Source organism: Anopheles moucheti, chromosome 2 (genome assembly GCF_943734755.1).
Source record: "Anopheles moucheti chromosome 2, idAnoMoucSN_F20_07, whole genome shotgun sequence".
In the NCBI taxonomy this organism is placed as follows: Eukaryota; Metazoa; Arthropoda; class Insecta; order Diptera; family Culicidae; genus Anopheles; species Anopheles moucheti.
This window is the reverse complement of record NC_069140.1, coordinates 88113880-88133013: the sequence shown is the minus strand read 5'-3', so window position 1 is coordinate 88133013 and position 19134 is coordinate 88113880. Positions and strand designations below refer to the sequence as shown.

The 19134-nt window shown below is 45.4% G+C and overlaps 1 protein-coding gene across 4 annotated transcripts; it reads right to left on the bottom strand.

The window, feature by feature from the left end:
* Positions 1-851: 851 nt before the first annotated feature.
* Positions 852-17611, bottom strand: LOC128301712 (uncharacterized). 4 transcript variants are annotated; one of them, XM_053038329.1, is made up of 17 exons: positions 14701-17611; positions 14319-14611; positions 10071-10494; positions 8703-9014; positions 7921-8117; positions 7591-7850; positions 7135-7512; positions 7018-7050; positions 6573-6941; positions 6365-6496; positions 5861-6013; positions 5183-5782; positions 3150-3388; positions 3002-3086; positions 2517-2916; positions 2026-2204; positions 852-1961 (listed from the first exon to the last, which is right to left on the bottom strand). In XM_053038329.1, the coding sequence occupies exons 1-17, from the start codon at positions 17589-17591 to the stop codon at positions 1899-1901; spliced, it is 7008 nt and encodes a 2335-aa protein (XP_052894289.1). In that variant the 5' UTR covers positions 17592-17611; the 3' UTR covers positions 852-1898. The 4 variants fall into 4 exon arrangements, with proteins under 4 accessions (XP_052894289.1, XP_052894280.1, XP_052894272.1 ...); XM_053038320.1 differs by having other exon boundaries at positions 852-1949; positions 2023-2204; positions 7018-7512; XM_053038312.1 differs by having other exon boundaries at positions 7018-7512.
* Positions 17612-19134: the final 1523 nt, after the last annotated feature.

Here is a 19134-nt window from a genome sequence, read left to right as displayed (position 1 = left end):
CGATCACGCACTACAAAGATTCACTCGATCGTTTAACACTGTTAGAGCATGGTATACTGCATGGCTTGAACAAAGTGTCGGCCGCACCCAGCGAGATGACCGATCAGCTGCAGCGACTCGAGAGCAAAGTCGAAACATTGGGCGAACAGTTGCGCGAAACGATCATTTTCCTGCCACCAAGTGCAATATCTAAGGAAACGTTCGCCATCATCGGTAAGCAGAAGGAGCGCCTTTCTTCCATTGAGCAGCAGCTCGATCGGATCGGCGCATTGATCGATGGCAATCAGGTCCGGGAGGTGGCCATGACGGTCGCATCCGTGCAGCGCAAAACAAACAAACTGATGCAGGATATGGATGGCATTCTTAAGCTAAACACTATGCAGAAGCAAACGATCTTTGGTTTCTCGAACCGGATCTTTCACGGGAACATTCCCTGATGGAATGCAGCGAGGTGTGATTTAACCGGGGTACATAATATCCATTAATTGTAATATTTTATAGTGTAATTTATTCTGTCGACAATTGGGCTAAATACATTATACATTTTATATAATATCCCTTTTTCTATGCGCTTTTCTGCAGTTCCGTTCGATTTGTTTAATCTTTTGTTTTGCAAATAAACCCCGTCCGCCGAGTATCGGAGTGCTTGTGTGTCTTTTCATTATACACTTAAGGATAAAGGTTGAGATACAATCAATGAATGCAAAAGAGGTTAAAATAAAGGTAACAAAATAACGAGGGCTATACCATATCACAAAGACTCACTACTTTAGATGCTTTCCCTTCTTTATTGCCAGACTGTGTGTGCTTTTGTGCACCATCGTTCAACCGCGTTAGTGAATAGTGCACAAAACTTTGCTAGTTTGATACCTGATATAAAACATACACAAATGTTAAACCTATGCAGAAAAAGGGATATTTTGATAATTATAATAATAATCTTTTCCTTTCTACCCGTCAACAAATAAAAAAAAAGAAAAACATTGAACATAACTCTCACTAAGAATGTCATCCAGTGTTCCACTGCGCAGCCGGGCTCTTAGCCTAAATGTATTGTTTTCTGTCTATATTGATTACATGGAACGAAGGCGCAACATAACGTCACATAAAACAATTTAACACTTTAACAAACCAATAGATTACACATACCATGGAAATTGGACACTTTTAGGTCTTGGTTCCCCAACTTATAAGAAAACGCATCACAAACCACCAATGCAGGAACACAACTAAGTGAAATAAGTTCCGAAAGAACCATTAATCATTGCCTTTGATTTTCTACCGTGGGTAGTTTTCGTTGCACATAATATTTCGTACTGCTGCTATATTCAAATGATTCGCCCCATAGTTGCATTCTCAGATGAAAACCGGCACATTTTCTACAACCCGTTCGGGGTACAGAGTTCATTCACGTACAGCTTTCTACCTCTCAACGAATAAGACTGTAAATATCTCAGGACAAATCAAACGAACTGATATTAAATAACGTCATTCGCTTATTTTCCATTTTATGTAATATTGCCGTCAACTTAAGGTAGGCATAACTGACGAAAAAAATAATATGCGGTATGAATCGGAAGCCACGAGATAAGGTAAGGATAACACATAACATTGAAAATACATAATAACATAAAACGCAGGTAAAACGGGGGATGCACACTACTGAACTTTAAACTTGTGTTTGAATACGTGGCTGATACTTTTGTGTTAGCAAACCTCGGTGTCCATGCGGTGTGCGTGTATGTGAAGCAACCAAATTCTTCAGCAAAAACAAACGGAACAGGATACTGTCCGCACTGTCTGCAGAGAGAGAAGGAGACACACACACAGCTGTATTAGGGGCCGTGGTTTCATCATCCTGAGTTGAGCTTGAATGAGGTTTGGTAAGCAGTTCGATATTATTGCTGATAACCACCGGGTCCACCAGCGAATTGATTGGGGTTGTAAAACTGTGGCATTCCCTAGAAGAGTAAACATGTGGTAAGAAATGATAAAGGACAGACCATTCAAATGTTTCTACACTACCTCAGCGACATTATCCGACTGTTGTTCAGCTCCTCCCGTATTAGGAGCTCCGCCAGGGACAAAAAAGCTTCCCTGAGCGTTAGGCAACGTGGGAACAGCCGGTGCTAGTACCGGTTCCGTGGGTTTGCTCGGGGCCGCACCGGATGGATTGAACACATCAACGTAGGATCGTTTCAGGGCTGTGGAAATGAAACATAATAAAACATTTTATTGTAGTGCACATAAAGAATAGCCTAGTGTTGGTTCAGAGAGGGTGCGGTCTCTGAACAGCTCCAAAAATGTTTGTAACCTGCTCCGACTCCCGTGTATCGGTTTCGGAGCCAGCTCCAAAATAACGGCTCAAAAGATATTGGTTAAAAACCGGTTCCGTAGTCGTTAGTTTGGTACCAGCCAGAGTTGTTGATTAATAACCGGCTCCGAATCCGTTAGTGTGGTCAGGAGCGCAAATTACTAGAATATATGTCATTAAATGGCCACAAACGAACACATACTTCGGTTGCGTTGCATTTTGTACATGTTGGACTGCAGTGTGGGAACTTTCGTCGGTTCCCCTACCGGACCAGCAGCATTGACCGTCGCAACATTTGATTGCACTACACCGGCAACATTACCACCACCAATGGGTTGTGAAGAACGGATTTGAGTACTTTCAGTTCCACCCATCGCATTGGGCACTGGTTGCGGATAAGCAGAACCAGAATCTTGCAATGGCATATGCGGTACAGACGGTCCTGCAGCAACACCCGGGGGACTCATTTGTGAAGGACCACCCGTAATAGTTGGACCAGCAGTGACGAGATCAGACATCTTGGGCGGTGGTTTGTATGCTTCCGCTTCTGTCTCATTTTCATCCGTATTTACCCAACGTTTCGTCACTTCATCCCAAACAATCTGAAGATGGGGGAAAATAATTTAAAAATATCAACTCATTAAACTATCTCAATACATTCACAACACATGATAAAAAGTTAAATACCTTTGGATTTTTATCATCGGGCAGTATCATCTGGTTTTTCGGTTTGAGTGAAAACTTGTTCCATATACCACCGAACCAACCAGATCTGAAACGAGAATTGACAAATTAATTATACTGGTTTTACTTATAATAATCACTCCACTCATACCCTTGAACATTGCCACCGGCGGCCCCAGCAGCAGATTTTCCATCCTTAGCAGCGGGAGCATTCTTTTTCGCTTGAGCGGCTCCACTCGACATTTGCTGTGGTTTACCACCGGGTGCCGAATTTCCAGACATCGCGGCCTGACCCGCACCTCTTCCTCCCGTTCGTTCGTCGTCGGTATCATCGCCAAAGCCGGGCCGCTTCGAGACAGAATTTGGCATTGAGATCGTCGGTTTCGGTGCCTAAGTGGGAGAAGGTTCAACAAACAATCAGTAAACGTCTAGTCGAAAGATTTCACTTTGTGGTATAACGAAATCTATCACATTACAAATAAAATAAACGGGGGAAATACGGAAATGCACGCAAAAAGAAGTTATGCGAACTGAAAAAGCATATTGAAGCTTAAATTAAAGAAAGTTAATAAACAGTGGTTATTTAAAAAAAAACGGACGGTTGGAATTCAGATTAGTCCTGACCATAAATCAGCAAAATTGTTCTTTACTGCTTTGGAACCTTTCTAAAACTTAGCAACTACCACTTTTGCTACATTTATCTAAAGCATCGCAGAGCCAGCATAAGCTCGCTGTGTGCTGACCAACAGAACTAAACAAATCGTTAAGACCTACACAGCGTGATTTGGAACCTAACATACTAAACGCTCTAACAGAACCCGTGCTACAACGGTTCATCAATTGCATAGGTCAACACGGAACGCTCGCTACGGTTGGAAACGGAACGCCGGCGACGCCGCAAGCTGCCGAAATCTATCCCCTCAAAGTAATCCCGAATACCCTCATCGATTACGGGTTTCCCGCTACGAGCGTCACTGTGTTCCGCTGACTCGGTGCTTTCGCCGCTGTAATTATAATCCTTAAAACGGCTACAGAAGGGCATATCGATCGGATAGGTACCGTTGTAGACTACGTCTCGGTTTGCTAGGAAACCCTCACGCCGGCTACGCGCCGTATAGAGGTAAGCTTTCGATAGCTTCATCGAAGTGCCACGCCGTTCAGGGCAGATTTGATCCGATGGCAACATAGCTGCCCCGTGTCCAGTGCCCGTGATCGAAACCTTACGGCGTTTCTTTCTAACCTTACGCACCACTAGCTGATTCGGCACCTGCTCTCGCACACTTAGGCCAGATTTTAAAACATCAAATTGCACATGTTTTACAGGTGCTGCCTGATGCAGATTTGTGCGTGGCCATACGATTGTTTTGACTGAGGCTTGTCGTCGAAGGTGATGATGGTCCTGCTGCTGCTGATGCTGGTGCTGCTGGAGCTGCCGCTGTTGCTGAAGCTTTTGCACATCATGCGCCACGTTACACTTGTTAGCACAATAATTGCCACGAAACGTTTCCGAAAGTGGCGAGCTAGTAGCACTGTCTCGCGACCCATTGTCAATGCCATCGGTTATAATGCTACTTACGCACGCATCCTGTTGCAGTTGTGAGGTACGGTGATAATCGAACGCTGTGCCACAATCCCGTTCAGCGACTTCCTCCTGTATCGCATCGATTGCCGGTGAAGGCGACAGTGAACTACGATCGTACTCCTTTTGTTCTTCTTCGTCTTCCTCGTCCAGTTCGTTTTCCTCCTCATCCGGTTGGAAATGATGTTGCTGTTGTTGCCACGACTTTTCCTGTGATCGTAGCTGCATTCCGTGTTTGTAGGGAGGAAGTAAGCGTTTACACAGTTGTGTGTGTGTGTGCGTTTGTGCGTAGAAAACAATATCGTACAAAACCAAAACAAGGAATAGCAAAGGAAAAAAAGTACATAGCTCGAACTCACAATTCCTAATGTTAAGATTGACCGAGCCAACAGGGTGGAAACCACGTAACAAAAGTATTATAATTTACCAATATAATGGCAACTATAAAAAAAACAAAACAAAATAATAACTATCCCATACATTCTCAAGCGGATGTTATATTAAATTAAAATAAAAAAATATCCACTCTTACAACTTAAAACACTACCCCGAGATAATCAAAGGATTCACTAATTCTAATAAAAAGATATTTAAAATCTATTCACCTCACTGTTACCAGGGGCGCCCCAGTATCCTGTATCGTATGGCGCCGACATTGTTTCATTGTTTGCTGGAGCTGGTGTGAAAAAGTTAGTTCCGGCTGACTGCTGATTTTGCTGCGGCTGTAAATCCTGCTGTTGCTGTTCAACATAGCTTTTCAAATGCTGCATATGCATTTGGTGGTGGACTTGTTGAATTTGCTGCTGCCTATAATCGTCCTGCAACTGTTGGACCGCTTGTTCGACCGTTGGATCAATCAGCGATTGTTGGTTAATCGATTCGTAACCTTGATCGTAATTCGGTACAGCGGGATTCAACTCGTACGGAGCGGTATTGGGCTGCGACGATGGGTATTGTTGTTCCTCCGACTGTTGTTGATCACTGTACTGCAAATTAAGCTGACCAAGCTGCTGGCTAATTTCGTTAAACTGCTTGTTAATGTCGTTCGATTCCGATGGGTACGGTGGTTCCAGAACAGAAAGATGCCGCTCTTTAGCAACGGCTTCGTCAGCCTGTGTTTGATCCGCAGCATATCCGTAGCTGTTATAATCATACGTCACTTGACCATCGCTAGCGTTATTGTAATGTGAGGCACCATTCGAAGACTGTAGCGTAAAGTATAATATTAATATTATGTTAAATTTTACTTCATAAATTAATGACCAACAAAAATAAATGCTTACACCGTTGAGGAGTCTTTCGTTCAACCGTTTCAACCATTGTGGATCTTCTACGTTCGCGTAGATATTTCCCCGCCCGGTGTTGTTTACTGATTCATCCAGAGCCTTTTCCATGACCGGATCGTAATACTTCAACCGATCACCAAGCGTGTATACCTATTGTTTCATCATACAAATTAAAAACACAAAAACAAACATGGAATTGCAAAATTGTGAAAATTAAATGGTAAAGTTTCAATCGTTTCTGGATTTTTTTTCAAATTTAAGTGGAATCTGTTGCAAGAGAGAACTTGACTCTTCACAAGGCTTTCTCGACCTATCTATCAAAAGTAACTTTTATACAACAACCAAGATCAAGAAACTGGATTCTGAAAAACATCTAATATTCCACATATTCTACTTTAAAAGAACCCACCACTTATGTCGCTTACTTTCTCGCTAGCACTTAAATTGACGTGATCACCTTTCATTGATATTATTCTCGGTTAGGGTTTAACTTGCTCTTACCTTTCGCACAAAATCAGTATCAAAACTGTACGGATCGTACTGTATTTGGTCCGCTATTTGTTCCATGTAGAGCAAACATTTCAGTTGCATGCCCTGATCAAGCATACGACAAGCTAGCAGATATTTGTAGCGCTGAAAATAAAACAAAGCGTTTTATTATATACTTGACTTACGCATCAATCATTTACATTCTGCAATATCAGCTTACCTGTAATTCCGCAATTGAATAACGATCTTCGTTCAAGGATCGCGCATACTCGTAGATTTCGGTCATCATAATCGATTCGTTCGTAGACACCTCGCGGAAGCTACGATTGTGATGAGCAGCACCAAGTAACACCAATCTGACGGTACCATTGTTACCAACAGCGGCATCCTGCTTAACGTCGGCAAATCGACCAAAGGCCACATCGGACAAGAGGTAGCAAAAGTGTGCTGCATACAGGTCGCCTCGATGTAGCAGCGTATCGCCGAGCGTTGTGATCGACTTCTTGATCAGTTCCGGTTTGGCAGAACTGTTTGACATCAGCATCGCCAAATGCGGCCGCCAGTCACCCCACTTTTCATCCAAAACACTCTGTAATCAAACAATTAAAAACAAAACAATGTACATGGGGCTCCGTTATGAATAATGAACGATCCTATCTAATTACCGTAACAGATGCTGGAGTTCTCCCACTCAACAGCTGGTACAACGTTTGGAGCGGATCGTTTAACGTTAGCTTATTGGCAAACTTCATCATCACGTTTGCATGCTGCCGCGAGTCTACCTTCGAAGCGAGGAATAGTGCGTGTCCCCAGAGATTATGCTCTGTAGCCCATTCGAGGGCTTCACTAATGTTTCCATAGAGCAGATAGCTGCGGAACTTGTCCGTGATCTCTAGCTCAGACAGTGTTTTTGGTGCGACTTCTGCTAGCGAATCTTTCAGCACTTCCTGTGCACCCTCACCATCCAGCGGAGCATCTCCTGCCTCTTCACTATCCCCTTCCTGTCGGGTATCTGCTTCCCGTTCTGCAGCTGCCTGGGATAGGGATGAGTTGCGTCCACTTATATTAGCAGAACGCGTTACACTAGGCAGAATCGACTCGAATGGGTACTCCTCCTTGTTCCGCATCAACAGTTCCGAGATATCTGTCCCAACAAATGTCTGTCGATCGAAATAAAAAAAAACATAAAATATATGAGATAAAATGTCGATATTATGTACACGTATCGAAGCACTTACGCCATTTTGTCTCAGTAGTAGAATGATGTAATTCCACAACAGCGCAAACGAGCTACGGTTAACGCCAGGAGCTAGTGAAGACGAATGAAGACTGTTGATCGAATTGCCACGCGATTTAATCAAAGCCAATGCACCACTATAAGGAGGCCCTTGGCGCAGCTGTTCCTCGCAGAATTCGATCACTGACTTTTTATGCGTCACTCCCTTTACCAGCGGTCCCGGGTATGTTTGAAACAGTTTTCTGCTAGCATCGTTGTATCCTGAAACGAAAGGGCATATTTACCGTATGTTTTTTGCAAAATTCTTTTTGTTCTTGAATTGCTCACTTACCTAGACTATATATTTTAACTGTATCCGCCATTCCGTTCATGGTCAAACGATTTTTGGTCGAAATAAGCAAACCGGCAGACACGCTTACGATGGGATGTATTTCGGGGAACTTGCGCGGTGTTAAGCGTTCTGGTTCCATCATCGCGAGCTCCGTTCCGGTCTCGGGTTTAATCGCAGATGCATCAATTTGATCGATTCTGAGAGACCCATAGAACATTAGAAAAACGTTATTAAACAATGTACACGGGGGTTCAACACGTATTTACGTTTGAAAGATATTAATATTATACGACTGAACGATCATTGCCTTTGATCGATGGGTTTAATTATTACTCCAAAGGAATCATGTAGGAATATATCAAAGAAAAAACGACTTTCACAACAGTAATCTACCATACGAAAGCTAAACATGCGCCTTCTTACGTTTACAGCACCACCTGGGGGTTTCTTGATGGGACCTTAGTTAACTGATAATTGTAAAACAAAAACAACATACCAAGCAATAAACATTTCATGCAGTACAAAATAATCATGCCAAAACAATACACTATTTAATAAAATAATCAACTTGTACATTTCAACAATGTATCGGTAACTAATATGAATGTGTGCATACAAAACTACTGAACAGTACCATGAAAAGCATGAATGAATGGAATGGGTTTGATAGCGCTCCCAGAACAGAACAGATACCCTAACATTAACAAAAAAAAAAAACAAATCCCCATACACTGTGTACTAAAGCCCGAATAAAAGAATGAAATGATAAAGTGGAAAAGCACCTTGGTTGAAAGTATCCGCCCGCTTCGCTACGATACGTTCGGTCCATTGCCAGCGATGTGTTTGCCCGCTGGTGCTGCTGGTGTAGTTGCGCTTGATGCTGGAAGGCATGCGCCTGATGGTGGAACATCGGTGGCAGTGACGACGGCTGGCCAGACACGTCGGTCAGATAGCTTTGGTCGAGCAGCGAACTCGGACCGGCTGCACCGGTCGCCGCGGCAGCCGACGGTAACGATTGATTATTAAAATGGCGATGGTACTCCTCCGGATTGTACACACCGGGCGGATGCATAAACGGTGTGGTCCGATTAAACCTGCAGATGAATATATAGAGAGCGCATTGCAACCACTGCACTGTAGCGTTTATCTTTGCCAACTACTCCAAACATCATCTTCGCGGTAAGACTGCTAACGAGTGGGATCATTTACGTTCTGCACAGTGTGTGAGCGTCCTCACGTGTGGTTCTTTGCTATATTTTAAGCCACGAGCAGTAACAACTGACACCGCTGGAAGCATCTTAATGGGAACTTCTCTGCAAATTTTAACGCTTTAAAGTATGGCCATCTTCTATTGCCAGTACCGATGCTAAAAAGCAACCCTACGCAGAACACCCTTTTTTAAGGTCACGTTTTATGGCATTAAATAAGTTAACCTTTTTCCATTGTGAAACGCTAAAAAAGCACCGGTGCTGAAATGGTGCAATAAATGCTATTCGTTCTGGTAGTGTGCTAAACAAATGAATGTATGTAAAAATCCAGGCCGTATGAAACAATGGGACCAAGACATGATGATCGTTAGTGCAAAACAGCAGCGGCAAAAGGTTATAACCGGATGACGTGTAAAGTTAAAAGTAAATGGGGAAACATAGAGTAATCAAAGCCATAGGTAAGAGACATTTTAAATTAAGGCAACTCTTGCGCATTCAAATGCAGAATGCATCTGACGGTTTATGTGTTGTAGAAGAGGAAAAACAATAAAGCTAAGATAAATTTTTAAAATTATGCGCACACACCAAACAATAGATATGCAATGCAAAAGAACACACTGGGTAATAAGCAATTTTAAATTGTTCAACGGCGATAGTGAATTGAATTTGAAAAGAGCCCTGTCGTTGCTATCACAGCATGAAGATGTAGAAGCAAAACTATCGTAAATGTAGTTTTTGTTTTTAAAAATATTTATAAGATACACCCTATTTTATCAACCCGTAATTATTTTTGAAGGATTATAACACGATCATCCCCCCAACAAGGAAACACACTTCACCACGTTAAACAAAAATGTTTGAACACACCCACACGCACGCACACACACACACACACACTCAAACAAAACGGATTTACTACCAAGGTCCGTCTTATTCTCTTACCGTTCCTTGTCGTTTGCTGAGCTGCGACCGGAGTGAACCGACTCGCGTCCATCCGTCGTTAGAAGATCGCGCTGCAGCTGGCTCGCCTGCATTTGCGCGTAATACGTACGGTACCATTCGGCGTACGCTTGGGGGTTCGTGCGTCGCAGCTGTTCGTAATACTGCTGATGTTGGGCGTAGTAACTGTACGGATCGTAGTACCCGCTGGACGGACCGTAAGCACCGGCAGCACCGGAAGCTACCATACCGTATCCGCTAGCAGCGCTCATGTACTTGCGATCCTTCTCCTTTCGGTCGTCCCTTTCGCGGCTGTCCCGAGTACGATCACGCTCGGTTCCATTTCTGCTACCCGTACGATAATCTTCCGGATCATATCGTCGATCGTGGCGATCGCGACGCTTCTCGCCCTCCCGGTAGCGATCATCTGAATGAAACGGACAAACAATAAAGAAAAAAAAACATTAAATATATGCAATGCACGTAACAGTTACAGATTATAGTTGGGGAAATCATTAGCGTTGATCGTTGAGAAATTGAGCGAATTGATTCGTTCGTTGTGAAGAACTGAAAGAAGGGCTCTTACTTTCATTCCTTAACAACATAATGGAAATAAACAAGCATAACTCAACCGATCTATCTATCTGTACAGATAGTTCATCTTAGAGGACATTGATGAATGAAAATGTTCACTTAAAACAGGTTTAGTGCATCTGCCCTAACTCTAATACCGACTATATTAAAAAAAATACAAATAAAACCAATTACTAACAAACACTCGTTTTCTTCCTTTTATTATAGGAGGGTTTCGAGTTCCAGTGGAATAGTCGAAGCCATTTCTGCATTTCAAGGTGAATATGTAGAGTTAAATGTAGAATTCACCCTATATGCATAGTGGAACACGTTATCAATATAACGTAAACCAAGGAGTCCTCTAAATCGCTCACGGTCGAGCACCGTCGTCTATCAACCCATCATCTCGGCCTTTCTGGCGGACACATCAACACCTGTCTATGTGGTCGCCGTAAAATGCCTATACGGGCTCTGGGTTGTCCGGTGTCATTCTCATGACATGAACAGCCTACCGGAGACTGACGTGTCCACTACACGATAATCATACAGCTCGTAGAGCTTTTAATTGTAGCAGCTCATCCATTGTCCTTCCACATATACGGGGGTCAAAAAGAAGCTTTTTGATCATTTTCCTCTCGAACGCTTTTAATTGCATATATTTAGTTTTATGCTGCATAATGACATCAAACATTACTCGCCAACCAGTGAACGTATAAAAACGATACTCTGTCGTTACCGTTACCGAACCCACTGATCTGAATACATAATAAATGTATTCGGAGGGTTGCACTCAAGTTCATATTCGTTTGCACACGATTGCACAGACAAAAAATAATAATTTGATTCACAAAAAAAAAGACAAAGTCAAAAGTGCTTCGTGGTATCGTTTCGCAATTGTGTCCAAAATTCGGGTCGAACTGAATGATACACAGGCACAGTGCGTATATCGAACGAAACTTTTCGCTTCTCCCATATTTTCTACATTTACTGATATGTAGCTATTCAACAGCTATGGCTTCGTCGTTACCTTCATTACATTTCTTGATCGCAGTCGTTAGTTAAAGCTTCTAGTTGCAGGAACATCCAGCAAGTATCAAGTTTAGTGGCTTCAACCAAACATACGTGCACTTTATTTCATTTTTAAATAACCGTAGAAAATGGTGCTCATCGAGTTTGGTGCAAATCGGTTAGTTCAATGATTTGAATGCAATAATGTCAACTGAATTAAAAGCATCTCGCTCCAATTTGTTTTAAATTACGTATACTCAGCTCTTCCACAATAGAAACGCTATTACAGGATGAGCGATTCTTTAGCCCCCTACCCAAGCACGGACCACTGGAAGAGTACCGCAGTGTGGCCACGATCGATTGGCGCAGGATGCGCCTTTGCTTTACCGATCAACGTGGACTTGAAATGCAATATCGACTCTATCGGCTGTTTCGTACCAGTGAACCCTTCATACGGGGCCGCACCGTACGTGATCTTCCCACAGATGAACGGCGCCGTTTGGCAATGGTACAGATGCAGGTTTTGCAGCGTGAACGTCTCTTCGACTTTGACATCTTTACGCAGCATCCCGATCTTGCCTCCGTTTATTACTCAACCATTGCCGAATATGATATGTCGCTGCTGGTGCGCCTAACCGTCAACTATCTGTTTTTCACCGGTGCTATACGCATGTTCGACGAACCGAACGGTCGGTTGGCGCATGTGATCGAGCAGGCCGAAGCGGGACAAATTACTGGCTCGTTCGCGCTAACCGAAGTCGGACACGGCACGAACGCTCGGGCAATTCGAACGCGCGCAACATACGATCCGACCCACCGCGAGTTCATCCTCGACACGCCGGATTTTGAGGCGGCAAAATGTTGGGCAGGAAATTTAGCGAAAAGCTGCACGGATACGATCGTCTGGGCACAGTTGTACACAGCGGATGGTGAATGTCACGGTGTTTGTGGATTTTTGGTGCCGATCCGTGATCGCTATACACTGCAACCGTTTCCCGGTTTGTTGGTGGGCGATTTGGGCGAAAAGGCCGGCCTAAATGGCGTTGACAATGGGTACGTGAGTTTCCATCAGTATCGCATTCCACGTGAACATTTACTAGCACGGTACGGAGATGTGAACGTGGTGACGGGAAAGTTTGAATCGCCGATCGGCAGCGCTGTGGAACGATTCGCCTTATCGTTGGGACCGCTTGTGCTGGGTCGGGTTAACATCTGTATCGTGTCACAGACACTACTCGCCAAAGCGCTCACCATCGGCATTCGTTATTCAGCCGCCAGGCGTCAGTTTGGTCCAACAGCTGACGAGCTGGAGGTACCGATTCTAGAGTACCAGTCGCAACAGCAACGATTACTGCCACATCTCGCCACCTGTGTGGCGCTGAAGATGTTTAATCGATGGTTTGTCTGTGCGTCCGGAGATGCGCAAATTCGCATGCTTCGCGCAGAACCGATCGCGAACGAGTTGTTGCTGGAGATACATATTGTCGCATCCGCCGTCAAACCCATCTGCAGCTGGGCGGCCCGGGACGGTATACAGGATTGCCGGGAAGCTTGTGGCGGGCACGGTTACCTTCGCATGGCCGGACTTGCTGACTTGAGGGTAGACAACGACGCGAATGTGACTTACGAGGGTGAGAACAATGTACTACTGCAACAGGTTTCCCAGCAATTGTTGGGCATTCGAACGAGAGGTGATTACGCTGCCTTCGCCCTCATGTCACCGCTGGGATCGTTGACATTTTTATCCGATTACATACAGATAATGCAGCAGCGTGTTGAATTTTCTACGGTCGAACAAGTACTAGACCTTAAAGGTGAGCAATACTGTAGAGCAACAATATTCCGGGTAGTTTCATTACATTATCTTGCACCTTACGTTCGATTTTCGTCATTCAGTTATTCTCGACACATTGAACTGGCTTACGGCTTACACGTTGGAACAAACCTATCAACGTGGACAGGAATTACTTAGACAGGGTTGCAAAAAGTTCGATGTTCGAAATAATACCCAAATATTCTACGCTAAGGATCTTGCCATAGTGTTCGGAGAGGTAAGTTGAACCTAGCGCTAAATACGTTCAAGGTAACAAGATTCTCTTAAAACCCTGTTCCAGCGTACAATATTCAATGCATTTAGCCACTACCTCGAGACAATGGAAGTTGCGCCCGAGCGAACGTATCTAACGCGCCTAGCCGAACTGTACGGTATGACACTGCTGCTAAAACACATGGCCACCCTGCAAAGTGCAGGATACTTCAACATGGATGCTTTGCGGTTGGTACAGGAAGCGATCATACGACTGTTACCCATAGTAAAACGGGATGCGGTAGCGATGATAGACTCGCTGGCACCACCAGACTTTGTACTAAATTCACCTCTAGGTGCTGCCGATGGCAACATTTACGGTCGCATGGAATCAGAGATAATGGCCGGACAGGATGTCACCGGACGTGCCGCATGGTGGGATGAGATAATACCATCCATAGGGTCATCGTCAAAATTGTAACCTTTTGGGCAATCGAATGAAAGTTAATAAAAAGTTCAAATGCCTCTCAATACATGCGAGTAAAAATGACTATGGGAATTGTGTGTCTAATGTCCACGTTGCGCAACACGTCATAATCACACCGGTTATTATAATCGATCGAATCATGTAGAAATTTACTCACCTTTCCTTCGTTCATCACCTCGGTACCGCTCCGAACGTTCCTTTTCCTTTCTCTGCCGTCTTTCAAGTGTATCCCGATCGCGGTCTCGACCCGCAGCACCGCGTGTATCGTCCGCCGGTCCTCGCTCATCACGCTTTCGGTAGTAATCGTCGCGCGTAGAACCACCGTATCGTTTATCTTCCTTGTCGTATCGGGTCGATCGTTCGGTTTCGTACTTTGAACCGTCGGTTTCGTAGCGACTTTCGCGATCATACTTACTACTGCGCCCATAGCGTTCACGATCGCGGTCGTATCTGCGAGAAGAATTAATGCAAAATAAATACCCAATTCGGCAATGTGTGACAAAATTGTCCTATGGCACACACCAGCCTGTTCAACTGACCTGTTTCGCTCACGATCACGATCGCGATAGTCATAATCGCGATCGCGATCCCGGTCCCGGTCCCGCTCTCTGTCACGATCCCGATCGCGTCCATTATCCTTTCGTTTATCCTTGTCGCGGTCACCCGGCATTCCACCGGTGCGGCGTGACCGTTCGTGTCGTTGCGAACCGGAGTCAGCTACCGTACCACCGCCACCTGCAACACCAACGCTCGTTTCACGCTCACGCCGACGACGCTCATGTTCGCTGTAATCGGAATCTTCCGTGTCGTATCGATCGCGCGAGCTTTTGCTTTTGTTCGATCGTCGTAGATTGTCGTCCTCTCGACGACCGGCACCTTTCGAGCTACCCCCGGCTCCGTAAAAACCACCCTTATCGCTGTCGTCCGCCGTCGACGTGTTTGACGGTTCCATGCGGGACGTGTCGGCCGTAACATTCGACTCCGTTTCCAGAGCAATGGGGCCACCGCTAGCACCGGCAGCGCTGGAACCGGAACCGGCCGCAGACATTGCCGGTACGGAGTTACCTCCCACCAACGAATCTTCCCGTTGATCATCCGGATTTTCACCGTCCATTACTAATTCCCGCTGCTCCTCAGGCATGTCAAGCGTCGCCACAGCGTTTATCAATCCCGCGGAGCTCGACGCTCCCGGAATAGCCGATATGGGAACGTTCGGCACGGACACGGATGCCGACACAGGACGCTCATTTTCTAACCCTCCACCCGGTACTACGCGCTGTTGGTTGTGATGGTTGTGATTGTCATCCTCGCCGGGAACACGATACAGATTACGATCGCTCATATCGACACGCCGCTCATGATGATGGTGACCGTGATGATTATGGTGGTGATGCAGATGATCATTCCTAGCGCTCATTGCAACCGTTGCCATATTGACCGGTGCTGGTGTACTATCCGATACCTCACCATCTGCTTGACGCTCGAGCGAAAGATCCGACACGTTCTGTAGATCCATACCGGGCACCATACGGTCCAGCCCGGGAGGTGGTTCCGGAAAGTTTTGGCCAATGGCCGATTGCACAAACGGTTCCGGTTGCTGTTCGTTCTGGCCCGGCACGTATCGGGACAGGCCCGGCGGTGGAAGACGACTATCGTTAGTGTCACCGTGACTAGCGTCCATTTCAGATCCGCTGACCGCTTGAAGAGCAGCACGCGAGTTAACCGTAGCGGACAGTGGTGTCTCTGCGCCGTAACCATCCTCCGACAGGTGGCCCGTTTGGAGGTACTGATTTCGATCGTTGTTGGGAGCAATTTCTTGATTTTCCATCGATTGCTCGCTGCGTGTTTCGACGAGAATTTCCTGATTCTCTGGTGTTAATGTTTCGCTGTTGTTACCGTGCACTTCCTCTACGGGCGCTGGTTGCAGTAATGCGGGATGTTGTGTCTGCTGCTGATAAAAGAACGTGTTACCGGCATTCGTCGAAGGTGGTGCGATCGACGTAGTCGATGGTCCAACACCCAATCCTGGTGTAGCTGTATGAGACCGTGGACCGGTTCGCTTGAACGGGTTCGAACTGGCAATTTGCATTGCTTTCGGTGGTGGTCCACTAACCATAGGCGGTCCGGACATGGATGGCGGTGAAGGTCCTCCACCAGCTGACAACGATGCCACCGTTGGATTATCGATCGGTGGTGGTGGCAAGGGTGGTGTGGTGGATGACGATTTAGAGGCATGCGTTAGCGATTCATTCACCAGCGGTCCAGCAGCCGCCGTTCCGACGATTGAAGGCGGAGGCGGTGGAAACGTTTGCTCGCCACGGTAATTGCTTTCGAGGTTGCTGTGCCCACCAGCGATTTCCGTAGCTTCCTGCTTAATGCTTAAAGCCTCCAAAACTTCATCTAGCTTGTCGGGAACACTATCCAGCGAGGCTGCGGCAGACGACGTTGCAAAAGGTGTAGCGTAGGATGTAGGTTGTCGTTCGGAATTTTCCACACCAGATGTTTTTCCACCGTTAAACGATCCTTTTACACCGCTGGCCAAGTCCTCGTCCGAGGGCACGCCTGTGTTAGGCTGGGATGTGCCTCTATTATCACCACTAGGATCACTCTCCAGTGAGCGATCGCCAGACGACACCTGACTTTCGATTGACCACTGTGGCGAAAGTGTTTCCGCCTTCAGACGTTGCATTTGAGCGTTTGCTGGAGGTATGTGGCCCGATTGCGGGAAGTCCTCATACTGCTGCGGTGCTGGAGGTTGTTGCGGTAATTGTTTTGGCGCGACACTTTCATCCGTCTGCACCTTAGAGACAATTGGTTGCGCATGGTTTAATGGTTCCGGCACGGTCCAGTTCCAGCTGTTTCCTGCCGTTGTATCGAAGCTATCGGAAATGGTTTGGCTGAAGGTCGGCACTAGTTGGGGCGTTGTCGAAGCTGGTGGTTGCGAGGGTGGGCGCTGTGATGCAGGGGCCGAGTGTGAGGATGGTGAGTTGAAGAAATTATTTGTCTGTCCATACGCCGGTTGCGATGGTGCGTAATTCGTGGTAGGATATTGGTTAGCCGTAGTAGGCGCCATCATCTGCTGCTGATATCCACCGGAACCTTGCGCAAAGTTTGGCATATAGTTGTGATTGTGTTGATCCATTCGGTTTGCTGCATTGTTCAAATACGTTGTTCCTGCTGCGCTTGGATTAATTTGCTGTGGTTGATATTGTGTTTGGAGATGTTGTTGAGGTTGCTGCTGCTGCTGCTGTTGGAAGTATGCATTAGGAGGTGCGTTCGGTGTTGTTTGCACGTTACCAATTGTCTTGGGCATTGCCGTATCCACGCTCGTAGCGGCGTTATCATTCCAATCGCCCCAATCATCACCCCATCCGTCCGTGTTGTTGTTCATGTTCGTAAAAGCGGTTGAAGCCGAAAACTGTTCCGCCATTCTTATGCGGTAACCGGGAAATACCGGTCACCTGCCGCCAGACGTGTCTTTGCAGGACAGATTTCCAGACTTTCTGCTTGGTCAAACGGCAAGTAATAGGAGAAAATCCTTCTTATTGCTAAACACTACCCAAATACTGCATGCTTAGCAGGCGTTGCGATGATCTAGAACTACAATGAAACAGTAAGAAAGACGAATTAGCATTGATGAAGACTTAAAAGTTAGCATTCTAGTAGCAAAAATACAGCATAACTACACATATATCATGGTTCCAGTTCTAAATATTATCGATGGCGAATCACAAATTTATCTCGTTCGGTGACATAACGTAAACACACTGGAATCTTATCAAGACACAGTCTCGATATCATTGCACAAAAAGTACACTGGCCGTAAGCTGTGCGTATCGTACACGTTGGATAATTTGCTACGTGTCACACCTGCCAACAGTTGTATCGCAACGAAATTAGATAGTTTCCTCGTGCTTCTATCAACAATGCTGCTGGCCAGAAGCTTTTGCACTTCTAGTTCGCTATACCCGGCATGCTTTCTGTAACAGGATGGATGGATTAAAACACACAAAAGTCTAATTTCTGCCATTGCCATTTGCACCATCCTGGCAGCGACAAGCGAGACTTTCGTAATCACCTCTAACGGGGAATGGTTTGCCAAGCGTAGAGGGGCTTTGATGCGATCGAAAATCATCCCCACTCTGTAAGAAACGTAAAAGTCGATCGATTAAAATTGTGCGTGAAGCGGTAAACTGGTTGGAAAACATGCTTCTGACTGGGTCACCGAATGCAACTATCATATGGAACCCAACGTTTGGTTACATATATTTTGCAGGACGCGTTATCAACACAATGATAAACAGAGGAATGCATTATTAATGCAAAAACAAATTACTGATGTCCCATCTCATAGACACCGTGTAGCGTAATAAACGAATTATAAACCCCAATTTAAACTTATTTAGCCTGCACGGTTGGAATGAAGGAGAATTGTCGCACTGTTCACTTTCAACAACATTGAAATCCTTGAACTGGTCTTGCCTATTGACTGGATCTATTTTCACTTTCACTTCAAGCTGATATCACCCAGTGGCTAGCCTCTCTATGAAGCGATGCACATATGGTTCCAACCTTTCGTTATCTAGGTATGGTGGCAGATTTTCATTTCAATCTAGCAACCAGACGGTTCCAGTACGTACTTTTTCACGTACCTGCTGGTGCTGCACACTTTTCTTTTTTTGCACTTAGGTGTTTGGACGATCGGAACGGCACTGACTTTATTGACGTGCGTGTGTATATACGAAAAGTTAAACGATTGCACAATTTACACAGAAAGGAAGCAGGACTTTATCAGCCCCGTTCGATCACAGACAAAACCGGACAGATTTCGCGCTGTGGAGAGAAAATTTGATATCCTTTTCCACCATCGAAAACAAGAAATGAATGCCAAGTTGGAACTTTCATTCCGAGGAATGACAAAATGCAAGCAAAGTGTCCTCAAGCACGGTTACAGTATCTAGTTGGGGGTTGAA